General features: G+C 30.5%; 1 protein-coding gene, 1 non-coding gene and 1 pseudogene across 2 annotated transcripts; 1 reads left to right on the forward strand and 2 right to left on the reverse strand.

Moving 5' to 3' along the window:
- Nucleotides 1–1,215: 1,215 nt before the first annotated feature.
- On the forward strand, nt 1,216–2,022 carry LOC124843893 (Thioredoxin superfamily protein). Its single transcript, XM_047320728.2, has one exon. It carries the CDS (start codon nt 1,498–1,500, stop codon nt 1,804–1,806), a length of 309 nt encoding a protein of 102 aa, XP_047176684.1. The 5' UTR covers nt 1,216–1,497; the 3' UTR covers nt 1,807–2,022.
- A 15,374-nt stretch (nt 2,023–17,396) lies between these two features.
- On the reverse strand, nt 17,397–17,468 carry TRNAR-UCU (transfer RNA arginine (anticodon UCU)). The gene has a single exon. It is a non-coding gene; the product is annotated as a tRNA-Arg (tRNA).
- Nucleotides 17,469–19,142: 1,674 nt separating this feature from the next.
- LOC124843896 (protein transport protein Sec61 subunit beta pseudogene) lies at nt 19,143–19,391 on the reverse strand (annotated as a pseudogene).
- Nucleotides 19,392–21,003: the final 1,612 nt, after the last annotated feature.

The following is a 21,003-nucleotide window of genomic DNA, read 5'->3' on the forward strand; positions in this document are numbered from 1 at the left end:
CATACTGATTGATGAATTTTGAAAAGTTAGTACAATTGAAATTTCAAAATTCATAATAATATTTAATATAATCTTATTTAAAAAAATAGTACGTAACATAACTTTATTTAAAAAAAAAGTTTTTAATATTTCTAATGAGTTTTTATATTTAACAAAGACTATCCTTTTAGTTCCTTAATAAATATCCTAAGGATAATTATATAGGTCCAAACTATCACAACGATGACCTCAAATAAATTCTATATAACATATTCAAAATTTTGAATTTGAATTTGTTTAATGACATTATTTTATAGTAATTGTGATCTCGAAAGAATCAAAGAGCTTTCAAGAAATAATTATGTATAAATCGGTTAGATTCCTGTAAGAATAAAACTTTATGTGAAAATATTTAATCCTGTGATTAATCTAGGCATTTAATGCTTAGATAAAAGGCTTACCAGAAAACAAAAGTAGCGCCTATGTCTGCAAACATAAATTGATATATGTAAACGAGAGATCGAGGGTCAATGTTTAGTTAAAGATCCAAGTATGGAAACAAAGAAGAGATTTTTGCAAAGTAAATAAGGTGATTGGTTGGAGCAGCCAAGGAAGGAATTTATACTGGGAAGTTGAGATCATTCACGACATCACAGAGTATTAGCAGGAAGCAGTGTTATTTTCATGACATCTCAGCACTGTGTCAAAGAGAAGTACCGAGGGATCTCTTCCATACCCTAAGGGCCATATGCACACAGAATTGTCGGAGCTGGCCACTGTTTTCGTATTCTATGAATCTGATGCGGGGACCAAAGTGGAAACGCAATATTGGATAAACTCTTATCTCCACATCACCCTCCCAATATATTCACAACCAAACACAACATCTTACTTAATTATTAACACATTATAATATACATAACCATAGTAGACCAGAAGATTCGGTTAAATATGTAATAAACTATCAGAAAAAATATGGGCAGGGTGGTGATGATATGACACTTGTAACTCCATGGGGGCCTTTGACTTGTGGCATTAACACAATGTTAATTGTAATTGGATATGGAAGGGATTCCACTCTTTCGGCTGATTGTGTTGACAACGCAACATTGTTTTGTGCCATCTGCCTCAGAGAAGTTTGCATAAATTAACATTAGAAGATGCTGTGAACCAGGGCCGAAAGAGTTTTTCAGTCTAATAAATTATATACACATTGTTCTTATTCCTGCACTGATTGCTCGTACGGGAACCCCGACTGATTTGAATTATCACTTGCATGCACAGTGTGATGCTAAATGCAACTTGCTCCATGTCAGAGTCCCCATCGATCAAATGATCAGGGAGCATTTCTCTTATCCAAACAAATATCCGAAGGAACTTTCTTCCTTTTCCTTTCCGCTATTAATAATCTCTTTATTTATGTAATGAACCACTCCACTATCATAACCACCCACTATAAATAACACACCGTGTAATCACAAACACCACCGAGAGGAATTACATAGTCCAAGTAGAAAAATGGATAGAGTAAGAGACTTGGCGTCAAAGAAGGCAGCAGTTATATTCACCAAGAGTTCGTGTTACATGTGCCACAGCATCACGCAACTCTTCTATGAGCTCGGAGCAAGCCCTGCGCTGCATGAGCTCGACAAGGATGCTTATGGGAGGGAAATGGAGTGGGCTTTGAGGAGCATGGGGTGTAACCCTTCGGTGCCTGCAGTCTTCATTGGTGGCAAATTTGTAGGCTCATCCAAGGATGTCATATCCCTCCATGTTGATGGTTCCCTCAAACAAATGCTTATGGCTGCCAAGGCCATATGGTTTTAGTCTCAACTCTCCAATAAAACTCACAAGCTCCGTAAGACATATCAAGGAGCTCTTATACAATGTTTTATGTCAGGGACACCCCTTCTTTTTCCTGAGTGTCCTCTTTTAGCTAGTATCAAAGAGGAAGTCTGTAAAAAAACATTTAGTCTTGCTTTTTACTGTTCTATAAAAGGTTGGCTAGCTTACCACATAGCTATTGCCTACCATCTTATCATACTTCATCCTAACTGCTCCTTACAATTTCTAAGCTTTATCTTTATTACCACAAGTCGTAGAAGAAAGACATGTTTCAATTACATATATTCCATCGATCAAACCAGCGTAGATCACGTAACCGAATGATATTTGAAGGTTGATTGCCAAAACAACACTTTCTATTTAGGTGGCAGTTCTGCTTTTGTTTCATACTGTCAAGCCTTGTTGTTTCAACGTCTTGTATATCTGTTCATATCATTTAATTTGCTTTGTATAATTACACCCTAATGACTGGTCTCTTGATTTGATATTGAGTTTTAAATTAAAGCTGGTTTCCCGCTTTACACATTTTAATTTTAGTGTTGTTATTTTAATTATTTAAGTTTTACTATTGAATAATCAAAAGACTTGTTACTTTTTAATTCAAACGTTTCGGTGGAGGGGAGAAGCTGAAGGAGATGCAAGGGGACAAGAGAGAGGAGGCGACATTGACATTGTTGGGGAACTGGTAGCAATAAAAAGTGATATAAGGACATTGCTTGCAAATGTTGATGGTGATTCTAATATCATCATATTGGGAAGACACTGTTTATAACGATAATAATATAAGGTTGAAAACGTTGTACAAAAAAAAGTCTTTTTGTTTTTTCTTTTAAATAATATTAAATTGGTCACTTTTAACTCTGATCCCTTACAATTGTATACAATGAAAAGACGTAAGGGATTAACTATGTATACAATGAAAGATTTAAGTACGTATATTATATATACAATGAAAAGGCGATCCCTCTATATCTTCCCTTCTCCTTTACAATATAAGTAATGTATATACCTACCATGAAGTGTCTAAAATCCTAGAACCTCTTTCTCGAGTTGTTGGTTCCTCTAGCAATGACAAATTATTTTGTCTCCATAGTAGCACAAAAAGACCCAATTGTTGACGTTGTTCATGTTGGAACTTGAGAATTTGTTGCTCTCGGATAATTAGCCAATTACTACGTGAAGATATGGTGATTAAGAAGTAAATTTTAAATTTAATTTAATTGTAAGATGAGATTTATATTTATTTATATATTATGAAATTGTTTTTATCTCTAGTAAGACTTTCAACAAATACATCTGAATCCATGTCTGATAAAACTGAAATGAAAGATGCATTTGGAACTTGGATTCTGAGATTGGGAGAGAAAAAAAAAAAAAACTTGAACCCTAAATTAAAAAACCGGGGTAAAAGAGGCCCATATAAGGCCAGAACACGTTACAGGATACATCAAATGTACTTAATATTAAGTTAACTTTACGTATATACTGAAAATATACTGTTATAAAGTAACTAAAATGAAGAACCAAACTGATAAACTGATATTTTTAATGATTTAAACTGATAATAATTCCAACTTAATAATTGAACTAGAAAAAATAATTCAGAGAGAGCAATCATAAGTAACAGTGATGATTATAAAATATAAAAATGATCGTGTTAGTAACAATAATAATAATAGTTATGGCATTATGCCTTTAAAAGATTAAAAAAAATTGAACTTGTTTTTTTTAAGCTAAAATTATTTATTTTGTTTAAAACTTAAGGCCAAAGTTTTTCTTAAGATTAATTAAAAGTTGTTATAGTATAATATAATTAAATGATTACTGTTACTTTTAATATTTTGTATTTGTTTTTATTTTTATATTTCACCGAGTGAATATTTTATTTTTTAAAGTCATACTTCTTGCTTCAAAGAAATGTTTTTTTTTTATTTGTTTTATTTAATGGATATTTCTGTTTCAACTCCAATGTAACAATACATTGCTTATCACAGGAAACAGATAACAGGGAACAAAAAACCCTGAGACAACAGTGTTTCAGCCCGTGTAAACTACGCAAAACTTTATTGAAGATACAAAGGTATTTATATACAAAAACAGGAAAAACAGAAACATCTAACAAAAGCTTAATTTTGGTTTGACAAACTAACAATTTCTTACTGAAAGTTAAAGTCTGACCTTCTTAAAAAAATCTAATACCAACTATATTCTATTTTATTGTTTCACGAAAAAAAAAATACATATCTACATGTAGGAGGCTTGGTTTTTTATATAACGTTAATAATAGGTTTAAACTGAACTATGATCAGTTTAGATATGTTTTTATACTTGAGAAATATAGATAAAACTTTATTTTATTTTTAAGATTCTTAATTATTAGTTTTATTTTACAAGTCATAGATTTTAAATATTACTTCACAATATTGTGACTACATCATATTACAATGATCATTTTAAAGTTATATGCGGCATTATATATGTCTAAATGCACATCCTTTATTAAAATATAAAAAAAATATTAATTTATAAAAACCAAAAATTGACGAAAACAAACTCAAGGGACTAACGATCAAAATTAATTAAATTTACTGACACAAAAAATGTTATCCCGTAAATTAAATAGATCCCACATTGGAAAAATATCCTAACAAATTATATATATATATATATATATATATATAATAATAATAAAAAAATATTAACTTGGCTTTTAAATAATAGTGTTTATTAAAATATAATTTTATTAAGTTGATTACTCTGATTTTAACACAATGTAAGTTAATTTTTTTTAAAAGTTAAGAAAAATAAAAATAAAAATAAATTTAAATTTAATTTTATATTATTTAAAATATATACATTGATTAAGTTAATGTTTGTAACAAGAAGAATAAAGTTGGCTTAGCTAAGTCAACACTAACCTTTTAATAAAATAAAGAATTTTATTAGTGTTATCTTAACTTAACCCACGTATTCTTAAACATTAATAAAATTGATTTAGCCAACTCTAAATTGATATTAACTATTTTTATTTTTTATAAGTAAAAATATATATTTTTAATTTAAATCACACTACTTAAAATAAATATTCAAAATAAATAAGATTAATGTTAATTTAGTTGTCTTGTTTATTTATGGACATATAGTTGATTTAGTATAGCAAATATTGATATATTTAGTTTTTAGTACAACATGAAAATGAAACTTACAATTTTACTACAAAATCTTTAATTTTGTTAATCTTTGTTTTGAACTTCGTAATGATGAATGTGGTTGAACACATGCTTTATGTTTAATGTGTTTAGTAAAAGAAAGATTAATTAACCTTAACATGCAATTATCCTTGAAAGGAGCCTTCTAATTTTCTTTTATAAATTTAAAATCTTTACTGGTTTATTCAATGTGAAATGCATATTAACATTAAAAGTAACCATCACTTAAGACCATGCACGTGCTTAATTAAACGTTAAGCAAGTTAAAAGGAAAACTAGTATAATTAAAGTTGTTGTACTAAGATTTGTTTTCTTATTCTAATAAAAATAAAATATGTTAATATTTATTGTACTAAATTGACTATTTTATTTATTTATATTAGTATTGTTGCTGTTAATATAAAATATTTTTAATATTTATTTGAATTAGTGTGAGATAAACTGACATTAATTTATTAATTTATATGATATGAATTTGATCATTTTTATGATAATTTGTACTAATTGTAGATTATTATTGATTTAAAGGCCAATATTTAAAGGTGACAAATATTTTCATTACATTTTTTTTAGTTCTCTGTATAAATCTCCACTCACTTTCTTTGTCTATACATATCTCTTAGTAAGTACACATTTTTTTTATTCACACTCAATTCATTTATCCAAAAAATTTTCTCTTTTCTTTTATTATTTTTTGTCTACTTTTTTGTTGGAAAGTGTTGTATGAAAAAAATGATTTTTTAAATTATTGTCATTACTCTCGGTCACATTGACATAAATTAAATAAATTTTAAAATAAATTTCATTAGTTATATCTTGACGGATATTAAATTACTTTATAATGAATTAACATAGACTTAACAAATTAATTCTATTAAATTAGTTGTCATAGTTTTAAACTAATTAGTTTTTTTATAAGCAAATAATTAATTAATTAATATAGTAGAATACTTGTGGGGTATTCCAATCCTTTTAAAGAAATATGATAATCTTATACATAAGGGATGCAAGAAGGCTAACATTAAATATCTAAATAATTGTCCATCCTGAATACAAAATAATAATTGAAAAGGGAGTAACGTCGTAATCTCCAAAGAAATTATAATCCATTATCCACTCCAGTACGATACAAAACCACGTACATTTTCAAAGTGACAATAGTATGCTTTTTATAATCAATTTTTGACATACTTTAAACTTTTATTTTCTTGCAGTGAATATTTTATATTTCACCTTTAATAAAATTATAAAAAAAGTATACCTTTGTATCATCCACATTTTTAAGTGTATATGTATATTTTTGGTTTCAAAGTGAAAGGGAATGAAAAATTGGTAAAAAATAAGACAATGTTTTGTGATTCGGAGGAGAGAATACAAGAGACACATAAAATTTTCCTATTCTCCTATCGTATAAAAGTGAAAGAAAAAATGTATATAATACTACGTAAATATTCTAAATTAAAAAGAAAGGTAATATATAAATATGAGTACTTTTGTCTTTTTATGTAAAAGAAAGTTTCTTGCTCACTTTTTTTTTCTGTCTAATCGTGTAGGACTGATAACGAATTTAATCATGTCAAGCTAAAGTGAAGCCAACTTAATAAGAATCGATGTGGTTGGATCTCTGCTAGGGTTTAATATCAACCTACCTATTCTTTTCTATCTCGACTCATTTCAATTTATGAATTCCAAAATAAAACTTATCTTAGCTCATTAGCTCGATTTGATTTAAAATTAGAATAATTACTTATTTATTTGTATTGTACATAAACAAAATAATATTAAGCTAATTAAAAAGTTAAACTTATGTATTTTCATATATATATATATATATATATATATATATATATATATATATATATATATATATATATATATATATATATATATATATATATATATATATATATATATATATATATATATATATATATATATATATATATATATATATATTTCATAAATTAAACTAATCAAAGGTTACTAATTACCATTTGAAGTAGCTTATCAGCGTTGTAGGCCTAATTACGATCCAATCCATTTAACCAGGTTCACCAATGGTGGATAGACCGATCGACCTTATTCAATAACCGTTCGGTCTATATTTCATACGATATAATTACTTATTTTTTTGTATTGTACATAAACAAAATAATATTAAGCTAATTAAAAAGTTAAACCTATGTATCTTCATATATATATATATATATATATATATATATATATATATATATATATATATATATATATATATATATATATATGGGGTTTGCTAACGCGCGTAAGCCTGTTTTTCAGTTGATATATTTTAGCAATGTGTACCGGATTTTAGTAGACAAAAATATCCTTATATATTATGGATTCTAAGTTTTAAGGTTAAGGATATTTTAATAATTTTTATTTTCAAAACTAAAAAAAAAAAACAAACCCCCAAATCTTTGCTCACCTCCTTCATTCCTCTCAATCCTTTCTCTTTCATCTTTCTCACTCTAACATTTTCTCTGTCATCCTATGGTAGCCCCAATGAAAAAAGATTAGAAACACTGGTTGTTAAACAATCTTACAAAAAAAGATTTTATAATGAGTTTTTATTTTATAATTTTTGTCATATCTAATTTTATCTAATTTTCACAAGCATAAAAGAACTGGTAATTAATTTGGAAAAAATGAGAAATACTCACTGTTAAACAATTTCTTTAAAAAAATGATTTTATAATGAGTTTTCATTTTATAATTTTTGTCTTATCTAATTTTATCTAATTTTCACAAGGAATTGGTAATTGGCCTGGAAAAAATCAGAAACACTCGTTGTTAAACAATTTCTTACAAAAAATGATTTTATAATGACTTTTCATTTTATAATTTTTGTCGTATATAATTTTATCAAATTTTCACAAGCATAATGACATGCAAAGGAATTAGTAATTGGCCTCAAGGGTTTTTTTAGAGATGATGTTTCAACATATGCAGATGATGAAATTAGAGAGGTTAGTGAAGATGATGAAACTAAAGAGATCTTGAATGAAACTTTGCCTGAAGGTGAATATGTCAATGATTCAACTCTTTACAAAGGCAAATTGTTTAACAGCAAGTGTTTCTGATTTTTTCAATTGGGGCTACAGTTTGAATGACAGAGAAAAAGTTGGAGAGAGATGAAAGAGAAAAGATTGAAAGGAATGAGAGAGATGAGTAAGGGTTTGAAGTTTTTTTTTTAAGTTTTGAGAATGAAATTATTCAAATACCCTTAACCTTAAAACTTAGAATCCGTGATATATAAGAATATTTTTGTCTACTAAAACCCGGTACACATTCCTAAAATGTACCAACTAAAAAACAGGCGTACGCGCGTTAACAAACCTATATATATATATATATATATATATATATATATATATATATATATATAAATTTCATAAATTAAACTAATCAAAGTTACATAATTCAAAGTGTAATTTATTTATTTAACAAACAGTTTTCATTTCATATTCAGCTTATTTAATTTTATGAACCAAAACGAATAAATTAATTATCGAATTCAGTCTGAAACTAATTTTAAATTACTTTGGTTCATTGTTAATTGTACAATTTTGGTAAAACAGTTTGTTATGTTAGATCCATTTCAAGTGTTTCGTTCTTGTCAATCCAATTGAAGCGAAGAAGAGAATAATGAAATGTTCCCGTCTCTCTTAACTGTTGCCTTCATTGTTGAATGAGAAAGCATAAAGAGAGGCTCACAGTAACCCTTACAATAAAAAGGAAGAAAAAGAAAACGACAGGAATATAGAGTGAAATGCATGAAGAACACTCGTCATTCATTTGCACAAAATTTTATTAGGATTCATTTTTAACTTATAATATGTTATTACGTTAAAAAATGAATTTTAAACTTAATTTAATCTTGTAAAATAGTTTGTAGAGTGAAATTTGAATTATATATATATATTATAAATTAGTTTTATATCTAGTTGAAATAGAACTTTTAAGGGTATATGTTTATTATTTATTTAATGTGCTACAAAACTCAGTTAATGTTCACAAATTACAATAATAAAATACGACAGTTCATTCATTAGTTATTTAATTAGTTTATATCTAAGTTGATATGCTTTTAGCGAGCTATTGATGTTAAGTAGGAAACTTTAGGTTAGATTTTGAGTGTTGTCATCATGGCACATAAAAAAGCTAGTTATTCCTCTTTCAGAAACGGCCTTGCTTAACATGGAGGGAGTGAGTCATTGGCTTATATTTATATTTAGGAATATTGCAGTGTGAAAGCTAACATGCAGAAAAATATATCACTAGGTGTTTGTTTATTCTTATGGCTACTAGGTAGGCCTATGAATTATTATGATAAAAAGGAAAAAATATTAATTAATTCTAGCTAGCACTTTCAATACCCAGTATTATTCCTTCATATCCACAAAACACGATAATTTTGTTTGGAAGGCCCTCTTTTGTAAAATAACTTATCTGCATGAGCACTACGTGCAGTCAAAGCATGAACATGAATCATGATGAATATTAATCATTTTATAAGGTGAAAACTAATATAGTATGTAAATGCATATATAAAAAGTATATATAATAATATATTAATATAGGTAAGAGAAAAGTATATAAATGAAAAAGTATCTGCAGATAATGGTTTTGTGCGTGTGGCCGATGGAGTGGTGATGCTGAATGTAGTTGAATTGGAAGACAGAAGGAATTTGTTTTGTTAAAAGAAGGGAATTGGTGGATTCGCTCTTGGTCTGAAAGGAAGAAAGCTTTTGAGTCTAACCGTACACGTGTAGGTTCATCCATGTGCTTCCCCTTCACAATTGAGAACCTTACGCATGCAAGTGCTGCATGCATCTTTCTATGTGTCCCCCAATAGATGGGTTCTGCATAATAAGGATTCAAAGCGATCAGAATCTTCAATCTCCTGTAAATTGACCACCATCCCTCGTTTTACACTTTTCTTATGTGTTTTCCACTATTTTTAATATTTTTCACCTTAAACTATGCACAGTTCTTTCTAATTATTAATCTTGTATATGGAGTATTAAACAGTACAGCTCCAATACAGAACAAACTCAAAATACCATATGAAAATTCTTGTTTTCAATGAAACAGACTGCCCGTTGAATTTTTTTCTCAGGACCAAACAATATATAACATACCTTTGCATACATACGGAAGAATCTTAATATATTTCTATTATATATATATATATATATATATATATATATATACATTAACTAGTTATTTATTTAATTTCACTAGTTAAAACAAAATTTTAACACGCTATATATGTTTCAGTTTTGTAAAAATCGAAGTCTATTAAAATATGGTGACATTTTCGTAGTTATTACGAAGTTATATGTCTCGGTTCAAGGAGAACCAAGGCGTAAGGGGTATATTGTCTCAGTTAAGTGAGCAATTGAATCATATAATCTTGCAGAAAACACTTGTCCTTTCTTAAGTCAAACTCTTCACCTAACACCTTTTCGAAAATGGTTTATTGTCTCGGTTCCCTGACCAACCGAGGCATAAAACCCTGCAAGACCTGTCAAAAAATTCTTCTCATGCGACACAGGGACCCTTCTTCACTATTCGGATTCGCGTTGCGCAAGGTAGCAAGATTTCTTTTCTCCTTCTTCGTCTTGATTCTTTTCTCACGAACAAACAACTTTGGGCCAGCATCGAGGGTCTCGCGCAAGCCAAAAGGGTTTTCTCTTTTGCGTCGCCGAGAGGAGGCTTCCTTCCTCTTCTTTGTTTCGATTCTTCTTGCTTCAAGTTGCGCATCCAACCTAACCAAGGGTTCTTCGTCTCACACGAGAGATTAGGGGAGCAACCTTCTTCTTCTCTTTTTCATTTATCGTAAGAAACCCAGAAGCTTCAAGCTTCTTTCCTCTCATTTTGCGCACAGACAACCAACCTGAAGGGATCAATAATGGTGTGACAGAGGTGTGATGGAGACGCGACAAAGACGCGGCGGGAACGGAAGGGGATCGGGGGCACAAGGGCAAGGTGACTATTCTTGTTCTTCTTCTTCTCTCTGTTCTGATTCACAACAAAGGAAGAAGCTTCCTTCCTCCCTTTCTGATTTCATTGGGTTGTTTTCTGTTTGATTGATTCTCTATAGGAGTGGTGGTGGGAGCGATTGGGTTGTTTTCTTTTCGATTGATTCTCCTCATTCTTGTAGTGATTTGGAGTTTTCATGTCGTCTTGGGGGTTGATTTATGGGTTTTTGATTCATTGCAGGATGAGTCGTGAAGTGTGGTTACAACGTTTTGAGTTATGATTTAGGAATTCTCTTTTGGGGTTTTCTATTCTTGTATTTCGATCTTAAAATTAGGATATTTGATTTGGATTTTTGGGGTTCTCTGTTCTTCGCAATTTGGGACCTTTGATGATGGTGGTGTGAGATGGAGCGGTGGGCATTGATGGGTTGCGGCCAGGAGCTAAGAACTAACCTGGAAAATGGAGAAAACAAAAAAAAAAAGAAAAAACCTCTCTATTGCCTTAATTGGATTTGAACCGAGGCATCAAAAAAAGAAAAAAAAGGTGACAACTTGGTCCTTACTTATTAAATTTTGCATCAAAATTGCCCCTTCCGTTAAATAGAAACAAACGACGTTAATGATTGATGATCTGGCAGAAGACGTGGCATTTTGTAGATATATTTATGGTGACATGTCAGAGAATGAGTGCAAGATGGAATTTAGGAGTGCACTTGGTATTTTCTAGGCCAGTCCCAAATCCTCTTTTCTATAGGGTTTCTTTTTATCTTTTTCAAAAACGAAGGTCTCTTCTCCACCTTCATCAGCGACAACTTTGTCCTCCGCATGACCAACGCCGTCGTGCCTCCCTTTGGCCGACCAAAATTGTCGTCGGTGGCACTGATCGTCGCCAGTGCCACCGATCGTCGCCACCGCCACCAATCGTCGACAACGGCACCGATCGTCGACATCGGCACCTCAACCACGCTCAAGAACACAACCAGCGTCGTCCAACAACCACAGTGAATGACATCACCTCCATTGACGCACCACCGCGAGCAATCTCGGACCACCAAGAATTCTTTCGTTCTTCAATCAGCCACCCAAATCGCGACAATAGAGAGAACCCGAGAAAGTTCATCTTCTCCTTCATTCTCTACTGTGAAAACTCCAATCTCCTCCACGCCATCTCCATCATCCTTTGTGTCAACCTCAATCCAATAAACAACAACCATATACAAAACCCAGATCGCGCCTCCACCTTGCGAGTTTCATCCATTCCAAAACCACCAGATTCATCACAAGTTCAGTACTTCTCCTTCGAAACCTGGAAGGAAACACAACCAGCCCCAAAACCCCAATCGAAAAGAGCCCCAAATTGCAGAACCCTAATCACGTAGAAACCATCCCCACTGCGAGCATCCTCATCTCACATCAACATCATGCCTCCTCAAACCTGCAAAGCAAGAGAACCAAACCAGAACAACCATGGATAAATCGCAACGCAACATTTGGAAATTTGGGTTGGCGGAGGCGTAAGAAAGAGGGGTTTGGGGGGTGGGGGTGGTGATAGGGTGTGGGAGGCGGAGCGGGGCAGAAGTGGAAGTGAGAGAGGGAGCAAGTGGGGCAGATATTCGGTGGAGGAGTGAGATGCCATTGCCGATTATCCATTGCTAACTACAACACTCTTTTTGGAAGAAGAAGAATATTTGATCTGAGGAGTGAGATGCCATTGCTAACTGTCACATTAATTATAATTAAAAGTAATTAAAAGGAAAAACATTAATCCAAATTAATTATAATTAAAGGAAATACTAAACATGTCACCACACATACAATTTAAAAATGCCACGTCTTTTGCCAGATCATCCATCCTTAACGCCGTTTGTTTCTATTTAACGGAAGGGACAATTTTGATGCAAAATTTAATAAGTGAGGACCAAGTTGACACTTTTTTAAAACCAGGGACCAAATTGACACAATCGAACAAAACTGGGAACAAAAGAGGCTACTAAGCCTATTTATTTAGAATTGCTATAAAAGCTGCAAATTTATGTATTTTGTTTAAGCTTATATGATTTTTTTATATATATTTAGTAAATTATTATAATGTTTTTTAGTTATCTTAAACAATCCGATTCAAAAGTTATAATTTAATGTAATACTTTATATTTCTTCAATAAACAAAATATAAAGAAGTTTACTTTTTATCATGAGATTACGTCGTTAGGATTAATTATTATATAATATGGTTTATTTTAGAGTTCAAAATTTTATCACAATTTTGTTTTCAAAATGTTTTTTTTGAAAGGTTAAAAGAGGAAGTTGTATTAAAATTATCTTTACCTTACTTTTTCTTCCTTAAACAAGCCTCTAGCCAAAGTTTAAGGATAAAAAGGATTTATATTTAAAATCACTTTTTCATTCCTCAAAGCCGAAGGATATGGGAATAAGAGTTCGTTTTTAAAACCACTGTTCCATTCCTTTAGAAAATGAAACATTCTTTCCACTTTCATAAACAATATTAGTCATCTGACTTAAAGTTCGGTGAGATACCACGAAACAAGAACCAATTCCCTAATCTTTGTAGTGTCCACTAGAGAAACAAACTCCAACATCGAAGCCACGAACCTATCGCATCTTCGGGGTTGAACACTCCCACCACCACGAACCCACCACGTCTTTGGGGTTGAACAATCCCACCATCACGAACCCACTACCCACTACATCTTCATGACCTCCCACCACCACGCCTTCATTACCCATCACTCACTTGAGTGGTTGAAAACAACTGTCGAATTGTGTCTAGGGCTGGACGTGGCAAAGGGATTTTAAAAATTTTCAATCAAATTGTGTGGACATGACGAAAGGGTTTGATAATATGAACATGAGATGAAGAAATAAGAAAAAGGGAGAGGGAAATCTAAGAGGTAAAGTGGAGAGGGAAAGCTAAAAATGAAATGGAAATAGGAAAGTAAAATTTTAACCTATCAATGTATTATAATTTGTATAGGTCATCAATCTCTCCAAAAAAGAATTAAACCTCAATATTATTATCATTTTAGACAATCCATTGGACAACCCTAAATCATGTTAATTTGTAGAGGATTTTTATAACCTCTAAAAAATTATATAATAACCCCTATTAAAAATAGTTTTTTTAAAAGTTGGGGTCAATTACTACATCAAAAGCATTGTTTGCTTTGGAGGTTAGAAATCTATTATAGTTTTGTCTTTAAAAAGTACCTCAAAGGATTAAAAAAGGAAAGTGCATTTAAATTATCCATGTTCTCGATCCCTAAGGGACGTGAGACTTTTAGGGTATTGAAACACACTCCCAGTTAAAGGCTAAACGAGTTTTCTCACATATGAAATGTTTTAACCTCAAATTTGTTGATATAACATTGTTAGGGTCAATCATCACAAATTCATATTCTATTACAATTTTGTCCCTAAAAGGCATCTCAAAAGTTTAGAGTAGAAATATGTATTTAAATTGTTCTTATCCTTGATTCTTATAAGCAATGTGTGACTATTAAGTTTATCAGAATAAGCCTCCTAGTCAAGGTTTAAAGGAAACAATGGTTTATTTTTTGAATTATTTTTTCATTCCCCAAAATTGAGGGATAAGAGAAAGGGGATTCATGAGGATTTGTCTCTCGAACCTTGGTTTCATTTCCATGGACAATACCAATGTTTTGACCCAAGTTCATTATAATGTGTTAGATTGTATCTAGGATATTGTCCATTTTGAAGTTCAAAGTTTCATCATGGTTTTGTCCTTAATAAGGTTCTCAAAAGGCTAAAAGAAGTCGGTTTAATATTTAAAGTAGCCTTGACCTCGACTCTTAAGTAATGTAGGCATACTAGGATATTGGATCAAGCCTCCCAAATAACAACTAAGAGATTTTGGATCTCCAAACTTTAAAGTAGACAATAATAAAATCAAAGTTCCAAAGATCCTTAAAACCTTAACTGAGGGATTTGTTTTTATATATTTATTAGTCTCACATTGTTTCAAAATTAAACTAAGAAAAATGAAATATAATTTTCTTTTTCTATCCTCCAAAATAAATTTAAAGACAAAATCATAGTGAAGCTTTATTCAAAGCAGATAAAAAGGTATTTAAGTTGTTATTTTGATTCCTAAAATGATATAATACTATTGAGTATTATTGAGTGTACTAAAATGACATATTTGTTTTAATTTGGTTTGTATATTTCTTTCAATTATAGTACCTTTATAGTTTTGATTTGTTTCTTACCTAGTTAAAATAACAAATATTTTAAGCTAGTTAATATATTATGCTCATGTAAGTTTATTTAAAAAAAGCACATTAAACGTATATATATAATGACAAAATGTGAAGAAAAAGAAAAAGATCAGATAATGATATTATCTAGTTACATGTAATATTTTAATTATGTAAAAAAGCGAAACAAGACATAATTTTAATTTATTAATTTCTGGCGCCCAGCCCTTTGGGCTTGACCATCATTCCTCCATTCTAGGCCCACGGACCTGCCAATGAATGGGCATTTTTTAGAAGAAAAAAAATTAATTAGGAGGAATGAGTAAAAGTATAGGATTAGGAATAGGAGCTTTATTCCCTCACTGTATTTATCACATTCAAATAGAAATTATTTGATTTGTTCTTAAAAACAAAAAGAACGAAAGCTTTGAGAAAAAGTCCAACAAGATAAAATATTGCTGATAAGAAAAATAAAACTAAATAGTTATATAGCATATTTTATATGTAACACATAAATACTAAAAAATCATGACCAACTTTGAAGTATTTTCTGAGTCCAGTACAGATCTTACATATTCTGAGCACAAAGAAATGTTGTATGACAGAAAGTTTCTGCAATTTCCAGCACCTAAATAAGTGGTTAACTGCATCATATCCTCCAAGTCATATCAGCTGAACAGTTTCTCCAATAGCTCTGAAATTCCATATCAGTAGCAGTTGCATTCAGATCCCAACAATGTATTTCAATTTCCACAACTTTCAAACAGAATCATATCTAACCTTAGTTGGTTTTGTTATACATGGAAAAGACACAGTCAATGTTCTACTAACAAAAGTTTTTACGCAATAGTATTTTGTCGCTACCAAATATTTTATGTCGCTGGAAAACTAAATAACTCTTTTTCTAAAAGACAAATTCGTTGCATGTCACTTCATAAATTTTTAGGTATGTATATGTATGTATATATGTATATATGTATGTATGTATGTATATATGTATGTATGTATATATGTATGTATATATGTATATATGTATGTATATATGGGTTTGCTAACGCGTGTACACCTGTTTTTCAGTTGATACATTTTAGTAATGTGTACCGGGTTTTAGTAAACAAAAATACCTTATATATATATAATAGATTCTAAGTTTTAAGGTTAAGGATATTTTAATAATTTTCATTCTCAAAACTAAAAAAAGAAACCCGAAACGCTTACTCATCTCCCTCATTCCTCTTAACCCTTTCTCTTTCATCTCTCTCACTCCAACATTTTCTCTATCATCTTATGGTAGCCCAACTGAAAAAAATAAGAAAAATTGGCTCTTAAACAATCTTACAAAAAATGATTTTATAATGAGTTTTCATTTTATAATTTTTGTCTTATCAAATTTTATCCAATTTTCACAAGCATAAAGGATTTGGTAATTGACCTGAAAAAAATAAAAAATACTCGTTGTTAAACAATTTCTTACAAAAAATGATTTTATAATGAGTTTTCATTTTATAATTTGTCTTATCTAATTTTATCTAATTTTCACAAGCATAATGACATCAAAGGAATTGGTAATTGGCTTGGAAAAAAAATCAGAAACACTCGTTAAACAATTTCTTACAAAAAATGATTTTATAATGAGTTTTCATTTTATAATTTTTGTCGTATATAATTTTATCTAATTTTCACAATCATAATGACATGCGAAGGAATTGGTAATTGGGCTGGAGGGTTTTTTTTAGAGATGATGATTCAACATATGCAGATAATGAAATTAGAGAGGTTAGTGAAGATGGTCAAATTGAAGAGATCTTGAATGAACCTTTGCCTGAAGGTGAATATGTCAATGACTCAACTCTTTACAAAGGCAAATTGTTTAACGACAATTGTTTACGATTTTTTCAATTGGGGCTACAGTAGGAATGACAGAGAAAATGTTGGAGTAAGAGAGATGAAAGAGAAAGGGTTGAGAGGAACGAGGGGTAAGTAAGGGTTTGAGGTTTTTTTTTTTTTTTAGTTTTGAGAATGAAAATTATTAAAATACCTTTAACCTTAAAAGTTAGAATCCAATGTAATAAATAAAAAAAAATATAAGGACAAGGTTGAAATTGCATAAAGATATGCAAACAACTTGCGTCCAATAGGATTTGAACCTATACCTAAGGTTTAGAAGACCTCTGTCCTATCCATTAGACAATGGACGCTTCTATTTTATATTGGATTCTTTAACCTTTTTAACTAAACCTTATTAACTAAAAAAGATTAAAGAATCAAATATAAACAAAGAATTCTAGAAATTATAAAAATAAATCAAATAAAATAATTAGAATAAAAGAAAAAAGATAAATCAATTGAATATAATTGAATATATATAACTAAAACTAAATTAAGAAATGAAAATGAAGAATTGACAAATTCTTTAAGAATTCTAGATTCATTCTAGAAGAAAAAAGATAGATTGAAATAGAATAAAGTATAAGCGGGTAGCAGGAATCAAACCCGCATCGTTAGCTTGGAAGATTAAGGGTTATATAAGGGTATTTTTGTCTACCAAAATTCGGTATACGTTGCTAAAATGTACCAATTGAAAACAGGCATACGCACGTTAACAAACCCATATATATATATATATATATATATATATATATATATATATATATATATATATATATATATATATATAACCTTCGTACAGTAATATTAATAAAATTTAAAAATTATCTTATTGATATTTATGTTTATAAATTTATGAAATAGTTTTGTATAAAATAAAACTGATCAAATATCATTATTCTAAATTTAATTATATAAATTCTTTATACTCTCGAGATTTGATGAATTGCATTGTAAGGGAAAAGTATGACATAACTAATATATTAATCGGCATACCAATCATTTCTGTGAATCCAAACGTATTTGTTAAAATAAATAATTAAAAATGGTTTTGTAAGATTACTGAATTGCAAGCTTTAGTCCACAAACCAAATGATATACATTAATATTTTTATAAAATAAAAAATCATGTAAACACATAAGTCTCTCGTTTAATTTTTTTTTTCAAAATTTAATTTAATTCGTAATGATAGACCGATCTGTCAGTGAAAACCAATTATGGACTTCTTTTTTTTCTTATACTTAACTTCAAATGAATTATAGAATCTATAAAATATATAAAATAATGGTACACAAAAAAAGAAAATTTTCAAACAATAACCAATCAGAAAAAAAATTCAAAACAACAAATTTATAAAGATTACCCAAAAGGAAAAAAAAAGTGGCAACCCATGTTCAAGAACGTGGTTTAGTTTTCTAAAATGTGTCTGCCTATCAAATCGACAATTGACAAAAAAGTGTTTAAGAAGAAATTTTGTTATCCATAACTAAAACAAGTTGTTATCAAGAGTTATTATATCAATTATAAATCATTCGACATTATTATGTAAAACTTTTTAGGTTTAATAGGTTCGGAGGTCCCTATATTTGCGGGTTCGTTTCAATTGGGTCCTCCAATTTTGGAAGTGATCAATTGGGTCTCTAATTTGGTCAATTTGATTCAATAATAGCATTTTCGTTAAATGCAGTTAACGACGTTAACTTTTTTAAGCTGAGGCATCCAGGTGGCACCGTTTGGGCTGTATAGGTGGATTTTTAACATTTTTAATTGTTAAATATATTAATAAATGAAAATATAATTAGAAATTATTAAACAAATTAAATTATTAAACATATTAAAGCAATGTTTCCTATTTTGGGGTAGCTTGTGTCTGAGAAATTGAGGAAATCTGCGAACTTAGGGTTCGTTGCTGGAAATGACATTGTGCTGGCATTTGGGGAGATACTGGTCACGATCTCCAAAATCGACCTAAATATTTTCTCTTCTAAGCCTCCCTACGCACAAAGTACAACTTTCCCATCACATGAAGGATAACAACAAATGCTATAAAGCCAATGCTCATTACAAGAACCACATTCTGGGAGATCTTGAGTCCATGGGCATCATCAGTGTAAAATTGGAGCATAGTTCCAGTTGCTCCTCCAGAGGCCCCACCACCAGCTGTTCTCCTCCTCCTCATGTTTGCAGTAGCAGCTGCACTTCCTCTTGGGGGATCTCTTCCACCTAAAGCCATTTTCTGAGACAAAAGTTCCATACATACATTAGGAATCTTGAATTAAAAACAAAATATAAAACCTAAAAAATCAACTAGTACAACTAAATCTTCTCACAGCTAACTCAGTCGCCCCTCCAGAACAAATAGAAACTCGAATTAGTTAGATATAAGTAAACCAAATCTCAAATGAATGAAAAAGCAACATATATCTTATTCAAAATAGGAAACATTGCTTTAATATGTTTAATAATTTCTAATTATATTTTCATTTATTAATATATTTAACAATTAAAAATGTTAAAAAATCCACCTATACAGCTCAAACGGTGCCACCTGTTAAAAAAGTTAACGTCGTTAACTGCATTTAACGAAAATGCTATTATTGAATCAAATTGACCAAATTAGGGACCCAATTGATCACTTCCAAAATTGGAGGACCCAATTCAAACGAACCCGCAAATATAGGGACCTCCGAACCTATTAAACCAACTTTTTATATAGATTAATATTTAGAATCCACATAGAATAGAAAAGTAAAAGATGACATTTTATAATATATTAAAAAACTTTCTAGGTTGATTCGTTATTATAACACAGTATATCCTCCAACTCTTTCAATGTTGTTATCATTGCGTTCTCCAAACTCTTCTCTTCAATATTTGTTAAGCTCGTTCAAAAAACTCTAACACACATAACTCAAACCATCAAACATCATCACAATCCTATCTTGTTGCATGCAACAATTCCAATCCCACGTCATACTATTCAGGCACTAAATCACAAATAACAGCCAAAAATTGAGGAGAAACAAAATAAGAACAAGGCTGAAAACTGGAAAGATGGAGGATCGATGACTATAACATCCTCCCTTAGTCACACTAGTAGAGGAGAACAACGTCAGTGACACCTTTGGCAACGACTCACTAACAATACAGGGTGTGCAACATTGGGGATTTGATGGAGCCATGACTATCAATTTCCCTGTTTTGTGGTTTGGGTTCTTTGTGTTGCGGGTTTTCAAAATCTGAGTAGGGTAGACTTGCATCATTGGTGATGACCTTAGGCAGAGGCGAGCGTGTAACAATGGTCTAGCTATAGGAGCAACGAACGATAGTGTGGTGTGTGAAGGTCATTGACAGTGGTGGAGATTCGGGATGTTTGGAGAAGAAGAAGAAGGAAACCCTTGTGCAAGGAAGGAGAAACACAACACCGGTGAAATGTTAATACATTGGCAAGTGTACCAAATCGTATCAAGTAATATAAAATTGTAAGACCAAGTATCGTATCCCAGAAGACTCACGACACTAGATAGTCATGTAATTCATTAACTAACTAAGACTTAAGAACAATTTCATTGGTTTAGAATGCAAAATGCAGAAAAAGTAAATATGAATGCAATTTGATCAATTGGGGCAAAACACAAAAGTGAATGGATGATTTTGATAATATGAGATGAGTATGTTGTTGGGGTTTAGATTTCACCATCCTTACTCTCATGCATATAAGAATTCATCTTCTTCATTCAATTGTTAATGTCACTATCTAAATTACTTAAAACTCGATCCCTCGGTGAAGAAAGCTTATCCTTAATTATTAGACCACAATCCCTTGCATCCCTAATAATTAATTT

Source organism: Vigna umbellata, chromosome 8 (genome assembly GCF_029865625.1).
Source record: "Vigna umbellata cultivar VRB3 chromosome 8, Vumbellata_1.0, whole genome shotgun sequence".
Taxonomy (NCBI): Eukaryota; Viridiplantae; Streptophyta; class Magnoliopsida; order Fabales; family Fabaceae; genus Vigna; species Vigna umbellata.

Excerpts from the sequence above, each read along its gene's own strand:
- LOC124843893 (XM_047320728.2), top strand. The coding sequence starts at position 1,498 with ATGGATAGAGTAAGAGACTTGGCGTCAAAGAAGGCAGCAGTTATATTC.